The following is a 26,445-nucleotide window of genomic DNA, read 5'->3' as shown; positions in this document are numbered from 1 at the left end:
TTAGTTCAAAAGGTAGTAACAAGTCCTGTGAAATGGAAAACTATTCTTATAAATTACATGTTCTGGCTTAAGGGAAGTCCTCTTCTCCAGCTAAAACAGTGTACTTAAGGGGGAGGGGGTGGTGGTGGTGTAGTTCAGATAGTTTCACAGTATGCCTTTCCTTGTCCAGCTGAGAGGGAGGGAGCACCACCTCGGCAGTCTAAAGGTGCAACCCCTCCCACCCCCCAGACGCTCTGTGAATACTGGCAGTATTATTAAGAATGCTTTTTCTTTGTCCGTATTTGCCAGCTTCCTCAAGTGTCCTGGGGTTTCTCCCCTCCTGAGACTGGGGAGGAGCTAGGGTGGGGGCTGTTGTGTGCTGACAGGAGCTGCAAATAGGATTGAAAATTAATGTCGGTTCATCCCCTGCACCAAGAAGAGAATAAAAGCTAGGAAATGGCTGTCTCGCCAATGGAAACTACAGCTCCCCTTGGGACGAGGAATTCAGTGATCCAAGAAACATCTTTCCAATAGTGCACTAGTTACAGTTTCTCTGCTGGTGCACTATTCCCAGGAACCCATTCCATTCTTTATCAAGTGGGTTTTTCCAGTTAAATTTTCCATCTGAAATAGGAGACCACGTAAGCAATACGTGCTTTGTTCTAAATGAAATTTGGTAATTTTTGCCTGACTTAGCAGGCAGGACAGGCAGCTGCAAAGAGGAATTTGGGGGTTGGAAGTTGAAATATACATTAAGTGTATATTTGGATTTTTAGTTTTAAGAACTCTCTTGACTTTATATACCCTTAAAGGCAAAAGATAATTCATTTGAAATAAACCAGTTAATGGGTTTTCTTACCTGTTTTTTTTTCTGCCATCAGTAAATGACTCTCTGTCTTGGGAAGATTTGTGGTTGAGACTTGCTGAGATCATTGCTCCTTCAGAATGACCAGTGGTGTTGCCGCTTTTTTTTTTTTTTTTTTTCCTTCCAGCATTATGAAGATACCTTTTAAGTCAGTTGGATTATTGATAATGTTAGGACTATCTTTGTGGCTGTAAACTTGGTTTGGTTGACAGCAATGTGAGACTTGGGTCCTGTGTGCTAGCATCTCAGTTCAAAATGCAGGCAGGCAGGAGATTCCTTCTAAACTTCAATGTGGTATTTCTGCACCATGTATTTTGCTAGCCTGAACTGATTACACTGACCTATGTCCCTGTAAAAAAAAATAAAAAAAAATCAAACATACCTTAAGTAGTTACTGACAATAAAAATACTTAAAACAAAAGCAAGCAGTCAGAAATGTTGTGTGGGCTTTTTCCCTTCTTTATTAATGAATTAAAATTGAGAATTTTTATGATGGTCTTTACATTTGTCCTTGGCTTTACTCCCTTCTATGTGAATGAAGAATGCTTGAAGTCACTTGAAGTAGTAGAAATGGATTTGTTAGTGGTATAGTGGTAGTGTGAGCAGACAGTGGTCTTCAATGCTGCAAAAGGGCTGCACAGGACAGGGAGAAGTAAACTGTGTTGAGCTGCAGATACGGGTGGTACCTGTTCCATGGGCCTTGCGATCAGGTTGGTGTGTTGTAGGTGCTGGGGTGTATGACAGGAGAGAAGCGCATGAGTTGAAATAGTTTGAATCTTACTAAATCCTGGTTAAGCTGTTGGCAACTAAAAATTAAGTTCTTTATCTTGTGAGGTACGTAGACCAAGTGATCCAATTTTTCTTTTCTATTTCTAGAAAAAAATCTTTGATTAAAATCAGTGGCCTTGCTTTGCTATGAGTAAATTGCTTGAGATATTCATAGCTGGCAGTAATAGCTTCTCTTTTCTCTGAGGAAATACCATTTGTCAAATGGAACTGGATGCTTAGTATGAAACTAGATTTTGCTTGCTCTACCTTTTAACTTACAGAAGTGGATCTTTTGATTTACTCAGTAGTTTCAGTGTTTCTGTATTTAAAAACCAATTTTAAAGAAAAAAAGTATAAACATTTTGGAACACTAGTTAGAGAAGTACCATCCCCACCCTCCCATTTATATGTGATGAAATACTATAGGCAGTGTTACAAAACTTATTAAATAGTTTTCTCTGTATCAGAAAAGCAGATTTGTACATGTTCTAATGTCCTTTTTTATTTTTATTTGTTTGTTAGTCCATATTTCCTGGATATACTTTTAGTGTGGAGGTTAGTATGTAGCTGACCAAAACATAATACCTAAAATCTGTCTTTACTCTCCGAGCCCTTCAAGCAATGTAATTATGTTGCTTCCAAGCGATAAGCCAAGGCAATTTACAGATTACTGGAATGCTTGAAAACACTGACCTTTCAGGTCACTCTGAGCACTCCTATTATGCAGAGATTGCTGTGGCACTGTTGTAATATGCTGGCCTGTCACATGCTGACTAACTTGCAGAAAGCTTTGATGCAGCTGTTTTAAAAATGCTTTTGCTGACTGATAGGCACTTAGGCTACTGCCTGCGAACAAAGCTGGCTCTCATTCCATGCTTTTAGCCCCCATTTTCTATAACGACGCTTCTTCCCTGCTGACTATAGGCACAGGCCTTATCTGGGCCCAGTTGTTGACTTGGCTCCATTTAAATTGTATTCATGTTAATTTTCACTTCAGAAATAGTCCGGGGTGTGAGTGATTAGGTTTGTATGGTTTGTTCAGAGCTGCTACAAACAAGCAGCCTTGAAAAGTTGATGTGGCTTTAAAGAGAGGGTGGATTAGGGGGAAAAAGGGGGGGTGTGGCTGGGCAGAGCCAGGGGAGGGAGGGGATTAAAAAACAATGGTCCTTTATTGATGAGGACCAATACAGTGAAAAGTAGTTTCCTGAAATGTAGCATACATAGTATAGAAGTTTGAGTTCTAATGTCTTTTCTGGAATTGGTACAAAGAATAGGAAGAAGCTGGTAGGTAAGTGTTTCTTTCATGTATGTGATGATTAATGGGCATCATATGTGGTAACTATAATGTCGTACCTTCGTCAGTATTAGAAGCAGGATGAGAACATGAAAAAAACCTTAACTAACTTGATTTTTTGTTTAATAGCTTTACTTTGTTAGATCAGGTAGTACCTGACTTGCAGGGATCACAGGAAGAGGAAAAACAAGTCCAAAAGTATAAAGTCTTTAATTCCCATAGCCTGACTAGAACGTTACAAGGATAAACAGATTTTTGCTTTCCAAAGCCACTTACAGGGAATCGATATTCTCACTGAAAATAAGGGGCTGGATGTCTGGAGGAAGTGAGTGCCTCATCCAAGTAAGAGTGTACAATAAGCGTAATAGCCCATTACCTATGAAAGGCAAAGTTCATCAATTCACAACTTAACCTTTGACTCTAAGGAATGTATTTATATTTAATGTAATCTATTGGTTACTTGTACCTTGGATTCTAAGCCTGTTTGAGTTAAATGTGTTTGGATCAAAACCAAAGCATCTCTGTTCTGTTCTGCTGAGAGGTGGAAAACAAAGTAGTAACATTTGATTGATACCGTATGTGTGTGTGGTGTAAAGTTTTGTGTATTTTTAAGACTGAGCTTCTGTTGTGCAGCATGACATCATTGTCTCCTTGTCTGGGGGGAGTGTGACTACAGGTATGTGCCTGTGTTTACTGCATTTCCAATAACTGCAAAATACACAAGACCTGCACTGAAAATCCCTTGGAAAACAGTATTGCATATTCAGGGATAAGCAGCTGTTGTATTTAAAGTTACTTTTGCTATTTGGCTAAATAGTATACAGTGACAGTGCACTAAAATTAAATTTCAAGCTGTAAAAGAATAATGTATTTTTCCAGTTATAGCAATGAAGTGAAAAGAACAGAACGAGTAATAAATTTACAGCAGGGAACTAAGTGAACACTTTATTTCCACAGTGAGTGTTTTCCTACTCTTCTGGGTAAAAAAGGTAGCACTCTTTGTAGTGATTGATAGGACAAGAAAATTTTTGTTCTCTGTACATATTTAGATTGTATTTTTGTAGTTGCACCTTAACTTCCACAGAGGAAAAATATTTTCTGTGGCTTGGTTCAACATTTATTAATCTGGATCAACTTAAATAGCACAGTGAGACAGAAAAGATTCATTACTACACCTGTTGATAACATTACAGTGTCTTTTAGAGGATTAAATTTCAAAAGAAATGACTTCTGAAGGTGAGCCCACAAAAATTAGTGGAAAAGATGCAACTAAATCAATACATTGATACAAGAAGTACAAATTTAGATATTGTCACCGTGCTTAATTTTCTCTTATAAATTGTTAGAACTTGTATAACTGAAGGTACAGATATTAAATCAGTCAAGCTTTGAAAACACTCTTTCACAGTAAGTTTTCTTTTGCCGTTCAGTTCTGTTTTTACTGAAAAAGCTGTACTGCAACTGTCTTTGCTGGAAGTACTGTTTAATGTCTCTCTTCTTGTGATCATTTTTTTCACTGTTTTTTATCCTCACCTATTTAGTCTTCTGGATTTTTTCCAAAGAATACTCTCGGTTAAATGGTTTCTCTGTAAACCATAGCCTTCTGATAGGATTTTCCGTTGAACTGACTCATCAGACAGATTTGTGTGGTGTACTGAAACTGAACTCTTGAGGTTTGCTACTCATTTAGGAAAGATGTTCCTTAAAGGAAAAATATAAGGGGGGCTGGCTGTGCATAGCTGATTTTGCAGGTTTGTAGGTGATTCAGTTGCTTCCTTCTCCCCCCACCATCTGGTTCTTGTTGACATGTAACTTGATAGTTTTTTGGGGCAGCAGTTGAATGAACTGTGGCTGTAACCTAGGATAAGTAAGTCATTGGCCAAAATTATACAGGCATTTCAGCTGTTAACCAAGAGCTTATCCAGTTTCTGCTCCAGCTGGTTGGATAAACAGCTAGAATGTCATTCATGCTTTTTCATTTCCAGAAATGTGCTGAGTAAATGAAAAAGACATCTGCCCATTAAGCACAGATGGGAAATACTGGCTAAGAGGTGGGTTTGATGGGTAGCACGTCTGAGTAGTTATGTATAGACTTCTATTTTTAGTTTTTGTTTTCATACTACTCTACATGTTTGTCATCTTCGCTGTACCTTGGCTACCAGTCAGGGATTATTCTTTATGAAATTATGAGTACTTGGGGAGAAAGGACAGTTTCTCATAAGTCTGTCTCCTAAGCATGTAATGTCTCTGGATTTGTTACTTATTGCATAGTTGGTTATTTCAAAGTTGAGTTGAAGCCATGACATCCACTATTATTTTATGGACGTGTCTTTATGTAGTGATTAGTTTGGGACTCTTCATGTGTTTTTGTCTGTGCAAAATCAGAACAGCATATTTAAATATAATTCATTCTTTTTGTTTCCATGTTTATAAAAGGTATCAAACTGACGGCTATAGAAAAGAATTTCAGTGATATGTCTCTGCGTTAGGTACTTCATACATTGAGGATGAAGGTAGCTCTTCAGGCTAGTGCAGACAGTGAAATGGCCAATAGTTCAGCTGTAACAGCAATTCTTCTAGAAATGCCGTGACACTCTCTTGCTATTCAACCTGCCAACAAAAAGCTTTCAGTGTTACTTACAGCAATGAGATGTCTAGATTTTCCTTGACAGACCTTCTTGACAGGTGAGAAACTGCTGCCTGTATTTACTGGGTTTTATTTGTAGCTTACTTTAATACCTCAGTAATTTGTGGGGTTTTTTTCTGCCCAGTGCTTGTAGCATGTGCAAACTTCTTCCTCTTCTCAATTTTGCAGTGTCTATGAAAGTAACAGAAGCTCATTTAATTGTGAGCATTACATTTGGTCCTGTTGGATGCTTTTTCTTGGACTGATATAAATGGCTTATGCTAAATGTTATTTTAACGTGTGCTGTCGTAGGCTAATATTTGGGGGGGAGGGAACCCCTTAAATGCATAGCGAGACCACTAAGAAGCAAAAATGCTTTGTAGTTATCAGCTGTACCATTCTACCAGACTTGTTTAGGCTGATCTCCAAGTGCAAACTTCAGATACTACAATTGTGTGTGTTTTGATGCTTATCACTTGCTTACATGAGGAGCTTGGATTTCATCTTGGAAAAAGTGTATACCCAGCTCTAGTAGCAGTAGAAAGAAAAAAATAATCTTGAAAATGGGGTTGTATCCTAAACATAAAGAAAAAGTAAGTACGTTGAAAATACTCCTTTTGAAAATTACTTCCTCAGTAATACTTCTAAAGTAATATTTCTAAGTAAAATGCTTGTGTTTAATTATACTGATGCAATGATGTGCACTGTGTAAGTATGTGGGACTATAGACTATTTGAAATAGTCATACTAAGCTGTGCTGTACCTAATGCTTTGCATCAGCCTTCTCTCCAGTTTGGAAGACAGAGTCAAACCCTGTGGAAACTTTCCACTTGTGTGAAGTGTTGCAGTGCAGTTGGTCTCAATATTTAAATATATTAAGTATGTGCATCAATAATCTGCACTTTTGATATGATAATGCACGTCTTTGATCTTTTGAGAGTAAATATGGCTTGGGAGCACAGACTCCTAAGTTGACAGTGTGCTGTCAAGGAAAAATGGCACCACTACTTGCAAGCTGATATTTGGTATGTGCTTATGGAACCTTAATGTGTTCAATTTATGATGTATTTGTCAGGATTAGGCAGCTAAAATATGTCCCGAGTTTGCTATGTAGTTGCAGGATGTAAGGCAGGGGTGGAGTGGGAAAAGTAAATAATTTTTTTTTCTGTGTTGATTTCTTACAGCTTAAAGGTTTGGGTTTTTTTTTAAAGAAAAGGTCATGCAGCAGTCCTAAAACTACATTAATGATTTATCGAAGGCCCAAAAAAGACTCTGTCTTGTTACAAAAATTACTTTCTGGTCCTTCACTTGCAGATACCAGTAACACACCTGATGTTTGGTCTTCTGGTGGTGAAAAACAGCCAAGGGCAAGAGTGCAGTGCAAAAACTAAAAATGGAGTGAAATTCTGCTCTTGAAAGGACTTAAGTTTAGCTGTGGAATTAAATGACATATTTTGATGTGTACCATCCCCCTCAAGAGTCAGGAAGCTGGCTGAAGTAGGGCAAGAGTGTGGACGCACTTCTGCTGTTGATTACTTTGTGTGGAATGGAGTGGTGCTAATATGCAGCAATGTGAACAAATATATGCAGAGGGGAAAAATACAGCTAAGTGGGATTTCTGTTATCTTGCTTTCTTGCTTTTTTTTGAACTTTGTCTCTCCTCAAGTGAGTTTTCTCTCTTTTGAAAGAACTCTAAAGCTTTTATTTGCTTTAGAATATGAAGCTTAAAGAGGCAAAGTAACACAGGAAAACTTAAACTTCTACACTAGTTATTTCCTGCGTTCTGTAACCTTTTGTTATTTTATTAGAGTATATTACATTCAGAATATAGAAGCTCAATGGAGCTGCTTTCTATATCACGAGAAGCAAGGAGTGCTGGAGTAATAAAGCGGTGAGGTAAAGGTGGTGTAAACTTGAGTGAATTTTCAGTTTGCAAACCAGGGTGTCAGGTTATAGTTTTTAAGTTGAAGTACAATCCTTTTGAACAAGTTTCAAAAAGGAAGGAATTTGTCCTTGTTTAAGGGCTTTGGGTTTCCAAAGTCTCAATTTTTAAATAGAGTTCTAGGTAGTTAGAAGATGCAGTTGTGGTAGAAGCACAGCACACATTTTCAAATAGCCCTGATCATTTCTGCCCACGTAGGTTTCTTGATTGTTTGAGATTGTGCATTCCGGAGTGGTGGTGAATGGATGTGATGCAGTTTTGGCTAAGAATATAATCCTGTAAACTTGATATACTTGAAATTGTGGGAAGAGAAGTCAGTGTCTTGTGGTTAGAGGTGCTGGTGAGGCAGTTTGTTCCACTGAAGTTTATTTTCAGTTGCTGATGTAAATATGAAAGTAGCTTTGTGACAATTTTTAAGGTTAACCTTTGTCTTTCTGGGTGTGGCTTTTTTCCTTTTGATGGAACTGTCCTTTTAGTTACACCTTGGCTTTTTTTATCACCTTAAATGCTCAACTGGAAGTAGAGGGTGAAGAACTGCGGAAGAAAGGCCTTGAAGCTATTTGAGCTGAAAGATTGTTAGCTTTGGTAGTTCCTTACTTAGGAAGCTTTCTAAATTTGCATACTAAGTTTTATGCTAAAATCCACTGTTAGGTCATGTGCAATGGTCAGAATAATTGAAAGTCTGCCAAATGGTTCTTCCTGAGAAGAGTGTCTTAGGGAAGTACACTGTTTTGCTTTGTATGTATAAAGGCAACATGCTGTTAGGTAGTTCTCATCTGGTCAGCAATTAAGGCTCATGCTCATGAGCATGTTGATGAATTCCCTTGTCCCTTCCCCTGCTTTGATGTGGAAACAGGAAAGAAGAAATCCCAGCTGTATGTCTGCAGAGTGGGATGGGAAAAGGCACGATGGTTACGTAAATCTGAATACCTACAGAGTTTAATTTGAAGCCTGTGTAAAGCCTCTTGTCCAGTAATTACTTTGTCATCTTGTTCTAGTGACTTGTGCCCTGCCTTCAGAAGGGGAGGGAAGGGGACTGGGTGTTGTCTCCTGCATTGGTGCATGGGAAATGGCTAGAGTAAAACTTCAGCCTGGGGTTCGTAGGAATTTGTGGTGATTTGGAGTGGGGGTAGGGATGCAGTCTACTAAAGAAAAGCCAACCCAAACCCCCCAGATCATGCTGTTTTTAAAAAAGGCTTGAGGCTTGCTTTTCTTAGCTTCTGTTTAACATACGGTGGTTTGCATCTGACTTCTCTTAAGAGGTCTGCAAACTGGAAAGGGTTGTGGACCACTGGTACAGTACAAGGCAGTGGTGGGATTGCTGCCGGTAGGGAGTCAAAGAGGAGGATTGTGGCTGGGGCAGCTGTTGGAGCTGGGTGGTATCTCAGGCTGGCTTTTATTGCCTCTTGTCCAGTCTTGACTCCCCAATGGAGTTGGTTTCATTGCTTCTTTTTAAGAAGATGAGGAGTTACGATGGCAGTAAAAAGATGTTTCTGGTTTGTTTTGGGTGGCAGGGACATCCCTGTTGCTGCTGTATGTCCTTTTACAGGAAGGGAAAGAGAAGTGTGGAAATGTCTTGCTGGTTCTTCTGCTTTGCTGATGCTTCTGGAGCTGCTGTTATTTTCTCTTGTGCTTGCTAGTGGTCATGACTCCTGAAGAAAAGGAAGCAGATCAATTAGAAAAGGGAAAGGATAATAAATTGGAAGGTAGAAAAAATACATGTTTTCCATAAAACAAGTTTGTAAATCTTACTCTGGTAACAAAGAATCTTCTCTTGCCTTCTGAAAAGAAACATCCATATCTTTCAAATACCTAATAGTATAACCAGGATTAAGTTAAAAAATAATAAAAAATCCCACTCTGTAACTGGCTGTAAATAAGCAATTGTTTTGTTACCTACTAAAGCACCTAGGATTAGAACTGATGGCATGTATGTTGTTGGATGGGTGGTATTTCTACATTCGTAGTCAGTGAGTAACCCACCAGAAAAGACTGCTGTTCTTGTTTTATTAGCATCTCTTCTTGCCAGCTCCTTTTTTTTCTTTTTTTTTTAACTCTGGAAAGCCATCACCAATGCCAGACTGATTTCTTGATTCAGTTCAGAGTAGCTTTGCAAATAAAGGAGATACTTTGCCCTGAAGATGGGAGTAGCCTTAAGTTTAGGCTTTTGCTGGTCCTGTTTTAAGCATTATACTCATTCCTACAGGAGAGTTTTCTTAGTCCTCTGGCTTCTGTGCCTTGCCTCTGCAACACTGTGGGACACCTGCTCAGTAGGTTCACACAGTAACTGAAATAAACCATCCTTTTTCTTAGACTACGTTCACCCCCTTTCCACTGCTCTTGAAATTGAACTTTAAAAAGTCACTGAAATTCTTCTTATTGGTGGCGGGTAATGTTAATGAATGTATATTATATAGACACTAAAGAAAAGGGTGCAAAGGGCTGATGAAAATGAAGCACTTGAAAGAGGTGTAGGAAGATGCTATTTGGGATGTGGGAGTTCATCTGTTTGTGGGGTACTGAATGCTATGTAACAACTTGATACAAAAAAGGAAAGTACTGGTCTCCTCCTGCACTACGTTGTTCAGCATTTAAATGCTGGTAGTATTGACTAATGTTTTTTATTATGTTTTTTTATTTATTCTGCATCTTCAACTTGCAACGTTACCTAGTTTTGAGTTCTGTCAGTGCTGTATTATTCAGTTTTGTAATTGGATGTAAGGACAATCGTAGCATGCTATTTTTTTTTCTTCATCATTTAGTTAATGTATTGGCTTTTAGAAAGGGAAGTTTTTCAGGAAGAAAATCGTGGAGTAGACCCATGTTTTGTGTATAAATAGAGAGACTAAGAGACAATTGTTGTGAAATAAACTGTCAGGGTTACAAGATTGTGCCTGCTTAAACAGATGCCTCTTCCCTTTATTCAAGATAGTTTTGGAAAACTAGGTAAGTACGTACTCCATTTCATGGTGAAGTAATACAAAGCTAGGTGCTGCTAGTGGGATGGGGGTAGTCCTTTTTGCTGAGGCAAAATGATGTGCTTTCGACTTGCCATACTTGCCTGATAAGAAAGTTCAGGAATGTTTTCTTTGCTGATAGGCGAATGAGCCTTTCGGACACATTAACATTAATCACTGTGGTAGTGTTTGTTACCTTGTCCTCCCTTCCTGATCTGATGTCTGTTCCTGCCCAGCAGGGTACTGCAATGCTGCTCTGATTCCTGTTCTTTCTCTCCCATTGACTACTTGTACTTTTTTTTTTTAAATTCAGTTTGCAAGCCTGCACTTAGAAACCCCAAAACCCAAACAACACCAAATCCAATAAACCTGTTATGTTCTGTTATGCACTTTTTTTAAACCAAGCTATTTGTTATTATTGATGCCTTACTCCAAAGTCACTCCAAAGTAACAACTTTCTAACCAAAGTTACTCTTTTTCAAAGAGCTGCAATATTCAACATTCTTCACCATTTCTTCCTCTAGAAACTCCTGCCTATCTGTATCCATGGCTTCTAACTTACTTCCTTTGAATGTGTCAAGTTGGTGTGAGCTTAGCCTTGTAATGTGTTCTGCAGATGCTCTAGCAGCCATGTGACTGCTAAAATTGAATCTTCTTAACTGACAGTTACCCAAATTGGGGGTGGGGAGAAATGCCATCTGTGTGTGTGGTTGTTTAGGGTAGGGAAGGACACTTAGACACTTTTAGTAAGAAATTTTGGGTTGGTTTAGATTCAGAGTAAGAAATTTTGTACCTATGAAAGAAAAATCCAACTACACAGTAACATATTTCTTAATACTAAAATTTTGGGGGGGAAATTTTAGGGAAAAAAACCCCATGGAATTCTGCAGCAAGAAAAGTAGTTGTCGGTGTCTTCTACCCAGGTGAAAGGCAGTGTGTTTTTAGAGTACCTGCATTTCAAATCTTAATTTCAGAAGGATTTGGTAGATTAACCTTGAAATGTATTGGTTTGTTGTGGCTGTGTGGGCTTTAAAAAACAAACACCAACCAACCAACCAGCCCCAAATATTTTAAGGACAAATTAACCTATATGTGCTGTCGCCTATATGTGCTGTATTTTATTGTCAAGATGGAAGACGTCAAGGCCATAATTCTGCATCTGTAACCTGAACTGTCATGCAAGGCCCTTAAATGTGTGTTTGGTCTGATTAATACTTTAACGCTTTGAGTAGTATCTTGGGGAAAAAAATAACCCTGGTCTATCTCCGTGGGATACTGTTGCCTATCCTGAGGCTTTCATTTGACAGATCTTCACAGTGTATGGATGGAAAATTGATACGGTGCGGTGCTTGGTAACTGGGTTATGATTTTCTGGATTAGAAACAAGGTAGGAGGCATTCTGGCTTGGAGTGAGGTGCTTGAACGCTTTGATTGCTGCTCTGATGTGTAACTTCATGTTGGTAGTTTTTTAGTGGCCATATCTTGCACTTGTGTGCATTTTGGCTTTGTATTTTTTAATTAAAAAGCAATGGTCAGGTACATAAGCCTGAATCTTATATAGAACTAATGAAGTACAATTTCGTTTTCTGTGGTACTGGTACTGTGCTCTTCTCCTCCCCCAAGGGGAAAAAAAACCCTGGAAGAGCTCCAACTAAGGTTCTTAACCAAGCAATGAAACAGTAACACTGAGCTGTGTGTAAGAGCAGGGATGGAGACTGACTGCAGTTGGATGATTGGATTTGGTTTCAGGAATGTGCTGGAAATGTGACTTATATAGAATCACAGAGTAATTAAATTTGGAAGGGACTCTAGAGATCAGCTAATTCAACCCTCTGCTCAAAGCAGTTCTCACTAAATCTGGTTTATAGAATAATTGCAGAACAGGGAGGTCAGAAGGGAGCTCTGGAGATCATCTAGTCCAGCCCCATGCTGAAAGCAAGGTCAGCTACAGCAAGTTGCTTGGGATCTTGTCTGGTTGAGTCTTGAACACCTCCAGGGATGGAGATTCCACAGCTTCCCTTGGCAGCCTGTACCACAGTTTAGTTTTAAAACAAAGTACATGAGCAGGTAATATCTGATTGGAATTTCCCATTCCAGGTTGTGTTGGTTGCTGTGAAACTGTGGTCACAGCTGTGTACACCTAAAGAACTTCATTGTGTACTTCAGTATAGCTTGTTTTACTGTGGTGGGAGGCTGTAGTTTGAGCTCTTGCCTTAACAGGGCTAGCTTACAAACTGTGCCACTGGCAGCTGCTCTCGTGGTGTTGAGATGAACTGATGGGGAACTGATACACGTAGAAATGACCACATAATGACCACACTTGCACAAGCATAATATGAGGGAGAGGGATATTTTTGAGGATGGATGCTAGTAGGAGTGCAGTATGTGCTGCTTAAGCAGTTACTTGTGCTGAAAGAAGTTCTTCTCAAGTTGCATCCTGAGAGTTAAATAATTTAAATATTACATTAAGTTTCTTGCGGATATTGGTTTTGAAATTAGTTTTTGGGGAGAAAAGTCTTTGGAGCTAACGTTGATCTTTAAATAAAGAGAAGATAAATACTTTCATTACATATTAAAAACTGTACTCTTAATTTTGGAATTTTCATGTCCTAATAATACTGACCTAGGTCAGCATGGTAGAGAAATGACTTAAAACAAAACAAAGCCAAAAGCAAATGGCAAGCTATCTGTGCTTCCCTTTGGCAACATCACCTGGGGGGAGGGGTAACATGGCTTACCACTTTGCTTTTTTAGCCTTTCTGTTCTGTTGTGATTTTGGTTCTGTTTTGCTGTCATACTGGCTGGGAGTAGTGATCTGTGAGGCGCGACTTGCCAGCGCTTTGGAGTTTGTGATCCTACATGATTTCACTGCCAGCTGGAAAGCAAAATGGAAAGAAGCAAACCAGACAAGGATCCCAAATACTAAAGCATAGTTTTCCCACGCCTTAGAGATTATGAAACTAGTAAGCATTGCTTAGCTGCTGGCTGATACTGTTACCAGGGTGTTTGAGTGGTAGTCTTCATCTGAAGTAACTTGACCTGAGATCATTTGAGATCTATCTGCATTTGGTTCCTAGTTTCTGGTTTGTTTTGCCTTCTTATCCTGAGTGTCAGCCTTCTACTGTTGGGGAATAATAGTATTCACTAGGCCTGTATCATAAACCCTTTTATAAATACTCAGATGTAAATGGATCTATAATCCAGTATTGAATTATTGCACTGAATATCCCCCCCAAAATTTCTGCATGCTGTTGTTGTTTAGAGCTTTTTTGGAAGGACGGTCTACTGTTTTTTGTATTGAGCAGCAGCAACGACAACAAAAAGGTTTTATGACCGTGGGAGATCAAAGAGCTGTCTGTGATGTGTGAGGTTTGGACTTGAGATGTCATTCTGGAAAAGTGAGTCATGCTAAAAAAGAATTTGGGTATTACATGGATGGGATGAGTTAAGTACTTAGCAGGTTTTTTTTTAGTTTGGAGAGATTGGTGCCCAGAAGTCTCAGCGAAAATATCTGAGCAAAAAAGCTTTGCACAAAAATTCATCAGGAAAACTGGCAGAAGGGATGTTTTTAGATATATACAGCATCTGTGTTCAAAATATAGCAAGTAATCTTAGGAATTTTAGAGCAGGAAGCAGTGGAAATTGTATTTAATAAGGTAGTGTCCCATGGAGCAGTATGTGGTTGTGGAAGCACAGGGAAATTGAGTGGAATGGTGGAACAACCTAGATATTATTAAAAATATAAATTTAGTCCCAGTGTTTCTTCTCAAGGTATCTGTTCATGATGTAAAGATGACTTCTGTTGTCCAGGCAGTAGGTATGTACCATTGTAGTAAAGACATTGTATTTCTAGATTGATCTAAGTAAAAATAAGTTCATTTTGTTAACATGCAGTGTTGAGAATGTGTCTTTATTAATATTTTTTTAACTTGGAGTACACATTTTCATCTGAAAACAAGCTTTAATAATGGTGTCTTGTCTTTTCGTGAGGTAGCCTGTTGAATATAGACGAGTGTTTTTGGAGGAGTGGAACTCTTGACTAGAGCTTGGGACCTGTGCAGTGTGTGAAATAGGGGAAAAAAAACCCCGAACTATGCCCACTACTTTACTTTTAGGTGTTTAGTACATCTGCTTGAAAGAATAAGGTTAGTATTTCTGTTACCAAAATAGATGGTCGATGTCACTTCCATGATGTACATTCAGATGGAAGGTGAGACTAAAGACTAGCTTCTATGTTTCAGTGATTAAAGATATTTTTTTATATACAGATGTCAAAAAGGAATTCTTTAGTGGGTGATTTCTCTTCCACATAGCATTTGTGTAAAACAGATAGTTGGGTAGCATCAGGTGCATGTTGTTTGTCTCTGCAGCAGTCCCTGAGCTGCTCGGTCTGGTCTCTCTTGAGTCTTTTCCCAAAAATATGTCCAGGGAAACAGCCTTTCCTCATTGCAAAGAGTGACGATCAAGTGAAAAACAACGATGCAGGCTGCTTGCAAAGGCTAGTACAGGGATGCTGTGGTTCTGTGTGCAAACAGCCATCTTCAGCTGTGGGCGGTGTGCTGTTTATCCTGCCTCTGAGCACCCTCCTCTTCAGCTACGCTTGCTCCAGTAGTTGGCTGCCAGTATTTGAAACAGCTCAGGTATCTCTAAGGTCCTCTGTAGAGTAGATGCGGTGCATTGCATATGTTATATACAGACTACGTTAGACAGAGGTCTCATTTCAGCTGATAAAATCAGTCTGATAATAGGGTTTTGTCCTCATTGTGCTAATTGCAGGGGAACAACTGTTTAGAAAAGTCAGATTTTTCTGTATTATTTTTTTCCCCAATCATTGGAAGACTTTTGTGGTAAGACCATTGGAATGGAATCTGTTGGAATATAAGACAACTGTAGTTTAACTAGGCAAGGACCAAGGTAGGAAGTCTTCCTGGTCAGTGTTGGAAACAACATGCTGCTCCAACTGAATGCTGAAAGATGCTGTGTGTAGGGAAGACACCTCTTCATTGCCTGCTCTGGGCTGGCTGAGGAGGATTCAGTTTTCTTTTCTGAACTTCCTCAGGAAGCTGTTTGTTCTGGATATTGGCTTTGATTTATTTTCTTGGAGTGAATGTAAATATCACCCCCTAGATAGCAAACAAACCTGCTGAAAACTTGTAAGTTGCAAATGCTAATTGTTATGATAAGCACTTTCAATTTGTTTCCACAAGTGCAGTCGAAATCTATTGATTCTGCATTTAACCTTTAAAACTTAGAAGTACAGAAGCATCCTACTGGTGGTGGACTTCCTCAAGAATAATTGAGAATTAATTTTAGAAGCCAAATAGGTATACAGCAAGGTAGAGTGGATGAATGTCTTGTGTGTCCTTCTGAAGAGACTGTTCTTCCTTCTCCCTTTTTCATGCCTTGAATGAGACATCTGTTTCTCAAGGTTGTTAACAATTCTCTCAGAACAATTAGGAATGCTTTTAGATGTCAGCATTTTATTGGCAATAAGATGTACACAAAAGCTACAACATGAGGCTGCAGGCTTGGAGCAAAGGTTGTGTTCTTTGGTTGAGTCTGTGATCTGGTCATTCAATTTCTTGTAGTTTGCTTGCTGTGGTTGAAGGGGTTAGAGCAGGGGCTTGGATCTGTCACAGATAGCTTTCCTCTCTATTGTGTTTTGCAGAGAATAGAAACAATATGCCCCCTGAGCTAGCAGAAGTAGTTGCTTCATTTTATTGTCTGCAGGACAGCTGTTAGTGCTGATCTGTAAAACTGGGTTTGTAAAGATACGGAAAGTACTTCATTGTTGCCCGTGGTAAGGTTACTGACATGTTGGCTGGAGGAAAAATCTGAAAGCCTGCCTGTTCTAAGGTAGATACCTAAATATGATTTTGTCTGAAAATGTAGTGAGAAATGTGTGGAAACATGTAAGAACAGTAGATATTTAACACTTGTTTGTTTATTTATAGAAAAGTACTGTTGAATTTTACTGAGGAATAAGGTGATTGAAAACTCCTTTGACAAAACTTGATCATGATTGAGGAGACAATTGCTTAAAATCTTAACTTGTCATTCTTGATGCGCTTAGCTTCTTATGAAAAGCAATTAAGACAGATAATTCCTTTAGTACGTCCCCCTAGACTTGCAAAGAAACATTGAGAAACTATGCTGGCTTTGATTTCAAGAACATGTAGGAGCTTTGGCCTTAGTCTGGGATCTTCCTCTAGGTGTAAAAATCAAAAGAAGTGTTAATCCTGCAACTACACCTCAAGAATCTTACATTATCCTAGGTGTAAAATACTAATTCCTGTGGCTGTTGTTTGAATCGTTCCAAATGTGAACTTGAACTGTCTTCTCAAGCCTGTGGGTGACTCCAGTGCTGCTGCTGCTAACAGATTTTCCAACTGCAGTGGAGCTAAACTGAGCAATGTTATTTGCAAACATGACAACATTGCTCAAACTGGTAGCCAGTGAAGTCCTTTTTTTTTTTTTTTTTTTGGTTTTGTTTTTTTTCCTCTCCAGGGTGCTTGAATGAAAAATCCTGATGCATAAGTACAGAATTAGTCCTTTGGGAAAATGCAATCTTATGTATGTGTGCATGTGCCAAAATGCATGTGTGCAAAGGTAAAAGGCTTGCATGAGAAAAGGCATTTTTTCAAAACAGAAGAATGAAAACCCTAGCCTTTGAGAAACAGGGAAGAAATGTGGTAAGAAAGGGAACAAAAAATGTTTGCTATTGTTCAAAGGACCCTTGTAGCACACAAAGGGAGCTTTCTGGAAAAATACTTTGATATGTTTAGATCTCTGGGCTATTTCAAAGATGGAAGATTTGAACAAGATTTGCTACTTCCAAGATTCTGAGCGAATGATAAGTTGCATTAACTTCCGTATTGATGAATCGCAACTTCATGTAGGACTTCATCCTTTAAATAATAATAAAAAGAACCCAACCCGCAAACACATGCGCTTGCCATATACAGAACTGGGAATGCTACTAATTGTCTGTGTAAGGGTGTTTAAGATGAGCATAAGGAAACTTCATTTTAATAAAGCATAAGCATGAAATAAATCTTTTTTCCAACACTGAAGTCATGATGCCGTCATTCTGTTCTCTTCTTATTTTTTTTTATTCTTAATACATCACTAATGGAGACATAGTATCTGGAGTTAGTGAAGTTCAAATGCTGTCAGTTGTTCATTTGAGTTTCAAAGATACTTAATGGTCTTTAAGTTATTCTAACCCTAGGCTGTAGCGTTTTAGTATTTTCACGTATTCCTAGTTTCTGGGGTGTTATGCTGTACATAGTTCTCAGTTTCTACAGAGTGACTTTGATTTCCTCTTAAGTCGGTGGTGGGTAATGGTCCCCCAGATAAGCAGCTTGGCACCAGCAGGGCTGGCATCATCAATGCAGACCTACACTGTCTGCCCCCACTCCTTTGTTACAAGCAGTGTTTGCCATTTTTGAAGACTTGGGTATTAAGTCCTTAGAAAAATCCTGAAACTCAAATGTTGCATAAAAAATAGACTGTTTTGTGAGTATGGTTTAAGAGCAGCATCACAGCAGGGATCTCAGCTGATGGTAGCACGAACTAGTTCTTCTGCCTCAGTTGTCAGTGCTTAGTAGGATGAGTACCTTCACAGGTCTTCATCGAACTTCGGTCTTCTGTGAGTGAATGCAGTTCTTCACAGATGAGAAACTAAAGCACATAAGCGGCTTGTGTTGAAGCCAACAGTTCACCTCAGGCTGCCTTTGAACTGTTTTTGCTGTTCTTGATTGGACTGTTTGGGCATGCAGAAAGAATGAAAATAACATACTACTTGGTTTGCTATCTAACTAATGGATATTTGATGTTTCCAAGTCTTGTGAATTTGAAATGAATGTATTAGTAAAATGTAAGGGAAGTGATAGCAATAAATGAGTAGAGGAGATAGTATAAGCAAGAAAAGGGAGAAGAACAAGCAAAGAAAATGGAAAACCTGAGTTTCTACAGAAGAGAAAAAGGCATTTAAAAAGGCAGCCCCTATCAGTAGATTGCGCAGTGAGCACCCTGTCTGGTTTTAGAAAGGCTGGTGAGTTTGTGGGTGGTTTTTTGGGCGGGTTATCTTGGTTTTTTTTATCGGGCAGTAAGTCTTTTCACAGTTCTCAGAAGCATGTTACATAGGTCATTTCCAAGTCTCTTAGTCATCGTTTAGCTGTTCTAGTTACCTTATCCTGCTCTGACTCAGGGATTGCCGGTTCTCCCAGATTCAGCAGGAGTAGTGCTTAGCTGGTTAAACTGGGTTTTATGTCTTTGCCCTACCCAGAACCAGCTGGTGTCTTTGCACTGTGCTGTGTTTACCAAGCTCCAACAGTGAGGCACAAGAACTTGGGGCCATTGAAATCTGGTGCCTCGTTAGCCAAGTAGCTCAGACTGTGCCCTGTGTGGGTGCCTCTGGCTGCTGATGGCGTGTGTACCTGCCCAGTGCTGCCAGGACAAATGTAATAAAAGGACCAGTCGGGTTAGCTTATTTGATAATTGTGGATAGAAATGAGGCAGCCTATATAAAGTAAAATGTGAATTGTGACTTTTGCAGTCATTTATTGGATTCCTGTTGCACCTTTTTCTGAACAGGAGCTACTTAAAGCCTTTTCTTTTAGAAGTTTACTTGCAGAGATAATTCTTCACTTGTTGATGAAATGTTTAGCCTAAGAAGCTCTTGCCAAAACTAAGACAGAATGAGAGCATCAGAAATAGGGAAGAAAATCAGTATTCATTAACCGTTCAGCAAGCAAAACATTCCGGGTTTTTTTTTTGAAGATGGCTTTGTGTGTGTAAATTGTTACTATTTTAATACATACTTGGTCTACTTTAAAAAAGCTGGAGAAAAATAATCTAATTCTGGAGTAGAGTTGAATCGATTTGTAATACAAGGGAGTAACATTTGGTTCTGAATGGAGGGGAGAACAAGCTGTTTGAATGAAATATAGCCCAATTAAATTGCACCAACACTTTCAGGAGAAGTGAACCCTGAAAGAGAAATGAGCAGTAATGTAGCACATCCTAAGCATTGAAATTAAAGCACCGCATGTGGAGGGAAAAAACCCACAGCTTTTTTGGGTCATGAGGAGAACTCTCTTTTTAAACATAGTTGCAAATTCTGATCTTATGAAATTGGATAAAGTTTTCAGAGGTATTGAATGTGAGAGTAAACAGGCCTGCTCCTGTTCGGTATTACAGTAGAGAAATGGATTAAAAGTTAGGAGTGCTTGTAGTCACTTAGCTTCTGTAACTGAAACAAATCGAGTCAAGTACACTTTTCAAAAAACCCCCACTCCCATATTTGCAGAGATGTTCATGTTCTGATTCTGCTCTTCAGTTAGTGAATTGCTTGCTTATGGGAGGGGAGGGTATGGAGCAAAACACCGGGCACTCTCTGGAAAAGCAGAAAATCTAGCAGCAGGATAGCGAGGGACTTCATGCTGTTTGCTGTGGATTTCCTGCTGCCTTTCTGCTTGTTTTCAAGCCTTTGGCTGTGCTAGTTTTTCCTCCCTCACACGATTTCCCCCTTTCCAAATGCTTGGTGGTCGTGGCACATTAAGTAGTGCAAAGTGCCTGCTTTTCTAAGCAGAAATGCAGATATGTAAATATTGTCATAATGTTACTGTTTAATCTAGTTCTCTTAGAGAGGACCTTGTTTGTTTGTGCAGTGCTACTGTTCAAAGAAATTGGCCTGTGCTAAACTGGGGAGTCTGTTAAATGTGACCTGTATGCATGATACAGTAGCACAGGTAATATAATCTGTACCTGGGCATTCATGAATTAGCGGTAATCTACATATAGTTAAAACAAGCAAAAAGAGAATGTTCACAAAAGTATGAATATGTAAGTTAGAATATAAAGACAACTGATCACAGTGGAAAATGGAAAGTGAGCCTTGGACCACCTTTACCTACTGTACAATTAGTGAGCAACCAAGAGAACCTACATCACAAATGCTTTTTGTAGTCCTTCCCTTTAAACTTCTTAACTTCAAGTTCTGAAATATATAACAATTAGAAGTCTATTTTGCCTATTATTCCCCCTGCCCCCCTTCCCTAGGAGCACGGGAAGTTCAGATGTGACATATAAAGACAGGAAATGTGTAACAAATGAGCCAGCCCTACTTCTCTGTAGGTATTCTATATGAATATTAATGTTCCTTTTGAGTGTAAGTTTCTATTTGTGGTATTACACAGTGGTTTAGTACAGCTCTTGACAGTGAGGTCTAATCTTTGGGTTTTTTTCCTCCTTAGAGCACAACAATGGAAGAAACAGCTATATGGGAACAACACACAGTGACTCTTCACAGGGTAAGTTCGTACAATTGGTTGTGTGTGCTTAATGCAGGATACTGGTAGCTTTTGAAAACAATAGGAAAAAGCCAGATGTCAGGAAGTAAAAGAAAAGGAAACTGTCATATTCCTTTGTTTAAATTTAGAAGTGTTGTAAAAGCTCCATTTGATAGTAGCTGTATTTGTTTGTTGGGTTTCAGAGTTAAGCCTGCCTACAAACAACCATGCCAGAAACAAAGCTTTAGATTACTTCTGTATGTAACTGAAAGCAGTTAAAAATCTTCAGTGTTCATTAATGATTGCATTGTAACTATACTTAAGTGTTTTAAAACTCTTTTTGCAGGGGCATAAAACAGTGTAGTCAAGTTTAAAAAAATGCGTTCGTAACCGCTGCATTTGTTTGCCTCTTTCTTAAATTAGTGGCTGAAAAAAGTGATTTTTTGGGTGGTCAGAATGTGCACCTTACACAAAGGAATGTGTACTAGGAATCAGTGAGTAGAAAGACAATTTTGCATTTAGACTGGCTCCTCTTACTTGAGTTACTCTTAAACTAAATTGATTTCTGATGTTGCTATTGTGAAGCTGTATAAGAGAGGCAATAAGGAATGAATTGCTTAGGGAAGTCGGAACAAGGTGGGATGCCGTTTCTGGCAGCAGCTTAGCATTAAAGTGACCGTGGAATCATGGCCCAGATAGCTATATTCATTCCAACAAAAGGGAGATGCACAAGAGTTTTTCTCAAGGGAGCAAGTTACATAATTTGTCGTCAGTTCCTCAGCATAGAATCAAGGCATTTTAGAACTGTAGCATTGATCAGATGAATGGACCTTTGTGACTAAAGACGTGTACGTATAGATCAGCTGGTCAGACAAAATGGTAATTCTCTGTACAGACCTATTATCTGTTTATTCTAATGAGTGTAATGTTGCTGATTCAAAATAACATTTTAGTACCTGCCCTCCTAAGGAGAGAACATTTATGCTGTTTGACCAGAATACTGTCTAACCAAGTACCCTGTCGCTTAACTGCAACTGCATGCTGAAAGAAAAGAATCAGTAAAACCAAAAATGTGTAGTGGTACTTACCTAGGCTACTCTTCCAACAATTTTTAGGTCAAGAAGTTCTCGAGCAAAAAGTAATACTTGTATGATTATGTGTAATTGCATTTTTCTCTTGAAGCTGTCCAGTCATCCCTGGAACCTGTGTAAAGTTCATTTTTTTTTTTTTTTTTAATTCATATTACTGATTAAATCAGTACTCCTCTGTTCAAAACCAAACAAAACACTACAGCAATTTGTTACAGCCAACCAATACGAGGTTGTCTAGTAGACCTGGTGATAGCTTAGTTTCTCCTGAAGGGGATATCTTTCTGGTTAAGTGGAGCATTAACTTCAGTGAGACCTTAAAATAACAAGTTCAGTCGTTTTGCAGAGGAGTAATGAAATGCTGCAATATGGTGTTACCTTGAAAAAATTTTGAAATAATAAGTAGGAATTAGAAGTCATGTCTTTGTGCTTGCAGTGTAATCAGAAATCCTTGTGTGGTATGAAATGAAAGTGTGATTTGACTATAGTTTTGATGATCATGTTTTATGTGCCAAACTTCTGATAACTACTGGTTTAACAGTTTTGTGGTAGAGTAAGTATCTCTTATTTAGGTGTTGAAAGCTGATGGCATATACTGTTAATAACAGTAGCATTAATTTAGCCAGTTAAAAACAAACAATATTTTGCATTTGCCAGATAACAAAACCAAAACTCTTACGCTAACGTTAAGCAAATTGGTGCTTGGAACTTATCCTTAGCTCTGTGAAGAGGATTTAGGAGAGTGACTGCATATTTTGTTGTGGGGTTTTCGATTTTGCTTTTTTATTTGTGACATTCTTGTAGTGTTAGATTATCAAGCACGTGAGGTTATTTCAGTTTAGTTGGACGGAAAGGCATCCAGATCTCACTTATCCTCAAAGAAATCTACAAGTTAATAGATTTGGAATAGGCTCGAAATGCCACTCTCAGTGGTTGTGGAATGTTTTCTTCGTGAGTTTTATCTGCTCTACTTGGCTGAGCTACAGAAGTGCTAGAGACCATCTACTGTCAGCCACACAAAAAACATTTTGAAGAACTGGACTTGCTTTCTCTAGTGAGGCACGCTGAAAAATCCCTCTGATTTTGGCGTAGCTGAGGGCAGTGAACTGGCTGTGAGTGATGGAATTGACATTTAACATGTACTGAACTACAGGGTAGGTGCAATTCAGGCCTCGTGTTGCTGGCTTCCTGTTTTATTGGTATGCTTGCAAAGCACCTGGGATTCACCAAACTTTTTTTTGTACATTCTGTCAGTATTTGCCCTCAGAAATGAGGCTAGACAAGTCATGGAAGAAACAGACCTAGAATAATTTTGTTGAAAACCTTAATAAGTCCCCCTGGGAGAGGCAAGGTCTGGAGTTGGTGTCAGCCTCGATCAACTCTTATCTCTGCCCAAGTACCTGCTTAATGGCAAGCAGATCTGTTGTCCCTCCCAGTGCCCCGAAGCAACTATGTAACTGTGGTTTGTTTTCCCATTTTAATTGGCTTTCGTTAGAGGTATTTGATCAGAACTGCTTAACGAGTAAGGACCACTAACTTCTATTAGAGTAGGTGATCAACAGTCTTAAAAATAGGGGGGAAATGAAAGTAGTTTGTTAGGTGGCTTGTGTGTTAGCAAAGATAAGTAGAATATTCTTGACTATGTTTACTCCTACTTTGAGACTGATTTTTGTCTTGTTGGTAATTCTAGCACTGATAGTTTTGCTTTGTTTTAAGCCTGTGCTGTTCTCTACTGTAACTCCATTGCTCCTGTATGTGGCAGAGTAGGATTCCTTTACCTCTCCTTGGCTTCCATAAAGGTAGCTGAAACTCTAAAACCAGAAAGCAGATTTAGCAGTAGTAATACAATTTTAGGGAAGTAGATACCATTTGTATGCAATTTCTTTCTGAAGCAAAAAAGCCACATTAGCAGGTACTATGTAAGGTATATATGTAGTCTGCTGATTGGCTTTTTTAACATGTCAGTGTCTGAGGCATTAAACATTTTTAAAATGTTTCCCTGTTGTTATAGGAGGCTGTTATTGATATATAAACCAGTGAATGGCAGTTCTGAAGTATTGTCACATACCTTGAAAAGATACATGTTTTGTTGTTTGAACATGTTTGGGTCCTGTAATGGCCCTTTAAAAAGGGGTTACTATGGTGTGTCTACCCTTTGGAAGTTGAGCCCTACAGAAGAGACCGGAGTGCTTTACACAGGGAGTTCTTGTTGAAGAATGCAGCTTTGCTCGCTTCTTTTGGAGAGTTTCTTTCTATGACCTTTACTTTCCACAGATGTCATTTCAAATTGGGGACAGAGTATACTTAATCCCAGTAGTTGCAGTATACGTGTGTCAGTTCAGGCACTTTGATATGGGTCAAGCATCTGATTATTTTTTTTTTGATTTATTTTTAATCCATCTGCTTCAGCTATCTTAGAGAATCTGGAATGGAGCCTATAAGCAGTCTGACTGCTGTGATTTCCCACAGTAGTTGAATTCCAGCACTATTGTCAATAGATTTACTAGGAACTTTTTGGGGGAGGAGAAGCTTGAACTTCCAACCAAGGGGTTTTGGTCCCTTTCTTTACTACATTTCCAATTTCCTGGAAGTGCTACTTAACTCCTAAAAGATTGAGCCAGTCTCAAGTTCAGTTAAAAGTTTTTCAGGTAACAGTTTATCTTTCATTGAGAGAGCTTCTGTTTTTATATACTTAAGTGTGAAGGACTTTAAGGAGAAATGATACACTTCATAAATTGTGTGGGTTACTTCATACTTGGAACTCCAGTTCTGTGTGTCTGTGTCAGATGTTATCTCCTTCTCGCAAAGAACAGAAACCAGGTATGTACGTACCTTTCTGCTTCTCCCGTGCAGCCTTGCTGTGGGAGAACAAAACAGTACGGTTGGGGTTTTTTTGTTTGTTGTTGTCACTACAACATTGACAGGCGAACTTGATGTGGCAGATATTTTTTAAAAAAGCAATTTTAGATAAGATGCATGTTTATGTTATGTATAATTTGTAGTAATCAACATCTTACTATTTCCAGGCGTGTCTAGGAGCTTGGCGCAGTTTTCTGAAGGTAGTTCAGTTTATCATTTATCTCTCAAGACTAGGCAGGCAGCCGGGTAAAATGAAAAGTAGTAAGCTGAGATCTACTGGGAGGTTTCTTACTTGAGCTCTTAAATTTTAAAAAAGATTTGGGGTTTGATTTGAACTTTCTAATTTGTAGTATTTCTTTAGATTTCAGTTTGTTATTAAAAGCCTTTATCTGACTTGTGGTCTCTTGACTGCTGTCTGTATATGAGACTGCATTGTTTCAGAACTTTTTGAAAAGAATAATGTTAAAGTATGAAACTAGTCATCTTAATATTGGTGATTTGGTTTGCAAATCTACTCTAAAAAAATAGTATGGCAAGCAGCAAGGTAAGGTTTACAGTGAGTTTCTGTATCAGCTGGCTTTAGTCTGATTATTGCATTTCTTTTAATGAGTGGAGAACTGTGAGAATTTTTTGTTTATGGTGTAAACAAAGATAGAGACTTTAAATGAAGTTTGGCATAAATGTCTTTATCATCTCTCTCATCTCTTTCCTTCTCCACCCAAATATAGTGCAAACTGAATTCTGTTTGTTAGAGTAATAGAAAACTGAGAGATGAAGCAGTGGCATGAGAGGGGGGAAATATTACTGTGGTGAAAGGGGTTCTTGTTACATATTTTCATAGGCTATTATATATATTCTTTGTCGACTGTCTAAAACATAAAACTGGAAGAACCTCAGCTCTGGTCATAAGTAGTTATTGTGATCCTTTAGACTTGTCGTCCTGCATGGCACAGGGTTTCACTTAGTAATTCTTGAATCCCAGCCATGATTTCTTGTTGATCTGGCTGGAATGTATCTTGAAAAGACGTCCAGTCATCCTTTAATGAATTAAAATGAATGTTAAAGAAGCAGTGAGGTGTGCCCCTCCCCACTCCCCCACACTTGTTAGACCAACTTACTTTCTTAATATGTGTCAACAGTATTTGCAAACTGCTGAAACCAATTTGGGAACAGTGAATTACCAAATCTTTGTTTTAATACTGCGTGGTCATGTTCACTGCTTACAGGCTAAATCTGGACCATCCTTCTATGACCTCTATTTTGAGGGAAATAGGAAACAGGTTTTTTGAGCAGTAATTAATGTCTGAAAAGCTGAATGTCATGTGTCTTGCAGCCAGATGCAGACTGCCGTGTTGCTTCTGCTGTCACTGTAATGTTATGAAGCTCATTGCTAAAGCTTGATAGTGTTTGTCAAAAAATCTGAAAAAGAAAGGAATAAGTCTGCCAGTAAGGAGTGTATGCTATGTGAAATGGAGAGGAGGAATTGACTGAAACTTGATCCTTTCCATACAGTGACTGTATTTTGCAGTTGAAAATTTCAGAATAAGTTCTTGAGCAAAATAGAGCATTTAAATGGTAATGTCCTTCTGACGGTGTTTTCTGGACAGTGATGGAAGACCTAGATAGTTTGCAAATCAGTCATATTTGTAATGTTTATTTCCCACCCTCACTGCTTCCAGGCAGAAGTGTAAGCATCACTGTTATAACCTGAAATACCTAACAGGAATGACTTTTCAGAGCCATTGACCTTGCTGTAGTGGCAGGTCACCCTA

The 26,445-nt window shown here is 38.7% G+C and overlaps 1 protein-coding gene across 9 annotated transcripts in view; it reads left to right on the top strand.

Moving 5' to 3' along the window:
- Positions 1-26,445, top strand: part of TJP1 (tight junction protein 1) — a 198,922-nt gene that overhangs the window by 133,022 nt on the left and 39,455 nt on the right. For all 9 annotated transcript variants that reach the window (XM_027782098.2, XM_055807839.1, XM_055807833.1 and 6 more), the window contains one exon: positions 20,691-20,747. In XM_027782098.2, the coding sequence (XP_027637899.2) occupies positions 20,691-20,747 (57 nt within the window). The remainder of the gene's footprint in view (positions 1-20,690; positions 20,748-26,445) is intronic.

Source organism: Falco peregrinus, chromosome 1 (assembly GCF_023634155.1).
Source record: "Falco peregrinus isolate bFalPer1 chromosome 1, bFalPer1.pri, whole genome shotgun sequence".
NCBI classification, from domain to species: Eukaryota; Metazoa; Chordata; class Aves; order Falconiformes; family Falconidae; genus Falco; species Falco peregrinus.
Note: the sequence above shows the minus strand (reverse complement) of the source record. Positions and strands in the feature narration are given on the sequence as shown.